Here is a 4,997-nt window from a genome sequence, read left to right as displayed (position 1 = left end):
AGTGGTTTGGATTTCAAACTTTGAATAAGGGATATTAAAAACAAAGTATTTGTGTATTTTAACTTGAGCCCTGAACAAAGGTCACCTTTGAACTTTTCTAAATCCAGTCCTGGTTCTCGAGGGCTTGTAGTGTAATCGCTTTCAGTAAGTGGTTAAAACAGTATAAAATGTATATAAACAAATTTTAACAAGTATTCCCAGAATCCGTAAAACGGTGTACTGTCCATACGTTTATTAAACCTACGCACGTGTTGTGAAAGTCAGTAAAACAAAGTAAAAAATATATATATATATATGTTGAATTTATCTTTTGTTTTTTAAAATTGAAAAAAAGAGTAAAAATGTAATTTAATGAACCTAAACGTGTAATTGGACCTTTACATGTGACATCACACAAGATATTTATCAGAGTTTATGTTTTATCATTTTCTTTTGAAGCTGTTATTCGTCATGAATATTTTCGTACGCGATACTTCACTTGTAAACATATTAATATTTCGTTATTTCTGTTGAAGTTTATTCCACTTCAAAATAGTTGTTGAGAGAGTTAATATCATGAGAGTTAGGTTACACTTGCGAATTAATTGAGTCCGAAATAAATGTTTGAACTTTCCAGTTTCCTGAAATAAAAACAAGGTGTTCGATACATGACACTTGAAAGCCACGTAGAATTATTTATTATTTTATTTACAATGAACAGAAAATTTCATAATTTAAATGAACCGTATTTACCAAAAGAAATATCCTTTCTATATGTATAGAAGTATACGTACATTTATTTCTATAGCCTTACAAGTTTCCTTCACCAAAACGTTTTGAAAAAACAATAAAAAGCAAACTCTGTATATTAGTTAGAATTACTTTTTAATATAACACACTTTTAACACGTTAAACGTTAACAGGTATCGTAAAATAAAACTTAATCAAAAGGCACTTCGTCCTTTTTGAGTATCGCGAATCTCCAACACGTAAAATATAATTTCATGCGACCTACGTCACAAAACTATAATTATGTTCACGACAGGAGTTTTGTGGACAAAGTTAAGCGCAAACTAGTTTGGTTGTTAGGTTATGTAGTTCTGATAACTATTCGCCGCAAAATAAACTAACCCCGAAATCATACAAGTTCTGAGGATTCATCTAATGGTATTCCCCATAGTGGGATACAAGTTCTACGGAGTTTATCTAGTGGTATTGACCAGACTGATAATTTTAAACCGTCTCTTATCGAGCCTTGCATTTTAGGGATAAACCCTAAGCCTCTTTATTGATGAGAACGTGTTAATGCCACGTTTCTCGACTCTTCGCATCTAGAGTATTACACTGTTATGATCAAATTATCTGGTAAAGCCAGTGTTCTAGCTGAGAAGGACTGTTTCCATTGTTAAAACAAATTTTTTATTTTGTTTCTCTTCTTAACCAAACTACGGGGGGGGGTCACGTTTCGAGAGTGAAGGGAGGGCAAAACTTAAGCCCATATTATCTTGTAATTGACTAATAAAAGAGGTAGCTAAATTAATATATTTTCATTATATCTACAGAGTTAAAAGTTCCTAAATAGATAGGACTGGATGGAACAAAGTTGCAACGTTTTGGTTTGCGTTGAGAATATATAAATTAGAATAATTTGTCCTAATGTGGGTAGAAATGTTTACCTACACTGCACATTAACATCAAATTATCAAACCACCAACTCTTTCTAATATATTCTAAAAGCCAGCGTCAGACAAAATATATTTAGGTTTATGTAGAAACGTGTTTCAAAACGCATGAAAATTACATATCTGATTTTGATAATCGCATGCATTTTAATATGTTGACAAAATCAAGCAATAGTTTCTGTTTGTTATTTAGCACAAAGGTACACAACGGTGCTGTGCCTACCATGTTATCGGAACCCGATTTCTAGTGTTATAAGCCCTCAGACTTACCCCAGTGCCACAAGGTAGGCGAATCCAACAATAATAATAGGTTATATACACCGCATTAATTTTATTTTAAAAACTACACGTAACGCCCTCTATAATAAAATAGAACTTTGTGTCATAAATGCTTCCTATTGGCCAAGATGTTTTTTTTTCTTTTCTGAGTGAAATAAACACAGTTTCATGTATATTCCCCCACTCACATTCATTATAATAATCAATATATAGATTTAGGAACTATTTAGTTCTAATATGGTACCCCTTCCCCCCAACAACAGCCCCAGAAATAAAAATAATAAAGCCGCGAAAAATAGTATTGATAATGATAAAGAATAAAATATTTTCCTCAAGAAAGAAAGCTTCTATTAAAACTTGGGAACAATCCCTGCTGTTATTAAAACTTGGGAACAATCCCTGTGTGGAATATCAAATTGCCACTGAATTAGGGATTATCTCTGGATCGAGCCACGTGTAGGCACACTTTCGGGTCTCGTTCCGTTTTTTAATTTTTTCGCTGATGTTTTTAAGCTCCTCCACAAACCTGAAAGGAAAGACAAAAACAGCTTTTCAAAACTATTCATATCAAACTGTTACTTATCTGTTTATATTGCTATATTTTTTATCGGACTTGATACTTTTGTCATTTCAAAACTAAAAGTTTATTTGGTTGGAGTTTCGAGAAATCTTGTAGAATGCCCTTTCAATTTTGGTATAACACGATGGATGTCAAATTACTGGGAATTTCTCTTCAGTTGTTTAAAGTTGCTTAGACAAAATGATTAGTTAAAGAAAACAAACTACAAAATGTGTCTCTCGTTGGAACAGTCCATTTCTTAATGAAATATCAGAACTTAAGTTATAGTTATAACTTTGGTCATTAACTAATTGGTTTTTTATCCAAGTCAAACACTATGGTCACTGACTGATTGGTTTTATCTTATAGTTGACCTTAAGTCAAACACCATGGCCATTGACTAATTGATTTCTATCTTCTGTATGATCTTAAGTCAAACACTTTGTCATGACGTGGGTTCGACAAATGATAATAAAACTTACATTGAATAATGGTTAGTCATCTTTTTTTTTTTTAATGAAGGTGGTCTTAATTTTGTTTTGATTAAACATAAGTTTCGAGTTTGTTTAACCGCAACTGTTAATTCAATATCATCTGTTAGTTGTTAACTTTGTACTTGATGGTAAAATGTTAAAAAACTCATGACAAATAAATTACTGGATATTCGAAGTAATGGATACATTGGACTTGGAAATCTTATTTTTACCTTTTCCTGTTCACATGAATGAAACTGTATACAACTGGATTATTAACACTACACCTGGACGTTACCATTTGGATAGAGAGAATATATTATTGAAAAGTTGTATATGATTGACCGTTATTAAGCAATACTTTATTTTTTTTCTCTCAAAAATATATTGGGTTGGGTAGATACGACATGACGTAACATTAATGAATGCTCTTATTATATCTACTTTGCCATACAAACGCTAGAGCTGCATGTCTAATGACTTTATTGTTTTTTTCTCTTTTATTGGAGGATGGGACAACCAGGATTTACCAGTAGGTCTGTTGTGTTTTCAAAAATTCGTTTCCAAGCAACTTACTCTCTATGTGCCTCCACGTCGGAAGGATCAAAGAGGTATCGAACTTCAAAGTCACCCAAAGACTTGGTGGCTTTGGTGCTTAACATGCGCATAGCAAGTACTACATCAAACGTTGTCTCTTTGTTTGGCAGTTGGTCAAGAATATCTTTCTCCGTACGAGGGCGCTATAAAAATATGAAATTATAGGTTATGTCAAGATACAATAAATTTGTACAAAACCGTCATATAGGTTTTAAATTAATGGTATTTCTGCTGTCAATTATTGAATTTCTCGTTTGGAAATATGTTTTAATAAAAACTGTTATTTAAGGATTTTTACCCAACAAACTCTTTAAATACGTGCTACTAAAACGTATAATTAGAAAATATGGTCATTCAAGAATAAGTGCACGCTTTAAATAAATAAGTTACGAAAACAAACTGTGTGATTAATGCGCGATAATAATAAGTACCTGAAATATGAAATAAGATGGTTAATTAGTGTTACTACACTACGAACCAAGTATAATTTTAGGAAGATATTTTATTGAACTAGATTAAATGTTAAAACAATTGTTAATAACCAAACACCAACTGTTCATTAAAAGAATAAAATATCAGTGTTTATTTGAGAAAATCGTTGAGTCGACCAAGTTCAAAATAGTAATAATAATAAAAACGTTATATAGAGGAATGTAAGTTACGGAAACATTTTGGAAATGTGAAACGAACCATAATTATTGTGACCTTTTATTGACCTTTAATTATTTTAAGCAACAGAAAACTTATTTTCAGTTAGTGTTGGCAGCAAGTTTTACACAACAGTAGTTTAGTCTTTAACGGTATGGTTTAGAGAGTGCATATTATTTGTGTGTGTTTGTGTGCTTACCTAACCACATTGTGTTGGATTTGGAGAAACATGCTGTTATCTAGTAGTGCGTGATCATCTAAAATATTTACTGTGCTTAAATGAAAAGATGGTGAACCACAAACTGGTCAATTTTGTTGTGGTTAAAATAGATCGATAATATGGATGAAAACACACATCACTTTTTTAGATTTGCTACGATGTTAATTCTGTAACATGTTAAAATTTACTACAGTGCCAATAGTGTTATATTGTTGAAGTCTGTTTATTAGCTGCCTGAGTATTGTGATATAATAAGCGGTAAATAATGTTTAGAATATTGTGAAAAAAAATAATATAACAATTATCTCACGTTAGGATGTAAAATAGGTTTCAGCACGAGCTTGTTAATGTGTGTACGTTTTTAAAACCGACAGACATCTGCCAGTTTCTCACGCAAGTGACGTCACTCCTTTCAGATAGTAAGGAACCAATGAGGGTTCACGAAGCAAAACAACTACTTTTTTATGCGTCTTATAGGTAAGTTGTATTTCGTTATTTGTTGAACGTTAGTTTATAACGGTGTGTGTTAATTAAGATGTCTACATAAGTTTTTTTTTTTT

General features: G+C 31.8%; 1 protein-coding gene across 1 annotated transcript; it reads right to left on the bottom strand.

Annotated features, from left to right (window-relative positions):
• Positions 1 to 648: 648 nt before the first annotated feature.
• LOC143247693 (allene oxide synthase-lipoxygenase protein-like) lies at positions 649 to 3,680 on the bottom strand. Its single transcript, XM_076496087.1, has 2 exons — positions 3,549 to 3,680; positions 649 to 2,466 (listed from the first exon to the last, which is right to left on the bottom strand). The coding sequence occupies exons 1-2, from the start codon at positions 3,638 to 3,640 to the stop codon at positions 2,352 to 2,354; spliced, it is 207 nt and encodes a 68-aa protein (XP_076352202.1). The 5' UTR covers positions 3,641 to 3,680; the 3' UTR covers positions 649 to 2,351.
• Positions 3,681 to 4,997: the final 1,317 nt, after the last annotated feature.

The sequence above is a fragment of the Tachypleus tridentatus genome, chromosome 3, assembly GCF_004210375.1.
Source record: "Tachypleus tridentatus isolate NWPU-2018 chromosome 3, ASM421037v1, whole genome shotgun sequence".
NCBI classification, from domain to species: domain Eukaryota; kingdom Metazoa; phylum Arthropoda; class Merostomata; order Xiphosura; family Limulidae; genus Tachypleus; species Tachypleus tridentatus.
The sequence above is the reverse complement of the archived record's forward strand: the minus strand, read 5'-3'. Positions and strand labels throughout refer to the sequence as shown.

Bases quoted from the DNA above. Each gene is read 5' to 3' on its own strand.
- LOC143247693 (XM_076496087.1), bottom strand. From the start codon at position 3,640: ATGCGCATGTTAAGCACCAAAGCCACCAAGTCTTTGGGTGACTTTGAA. The intron at 2,467-3,548 runs GTAAGTTGCTTG...CTTTCCTTTCAG, and splicing joins GACGTGGAGGCACATAGAGA to GTTTGTGGAGGAGCTTAAAA.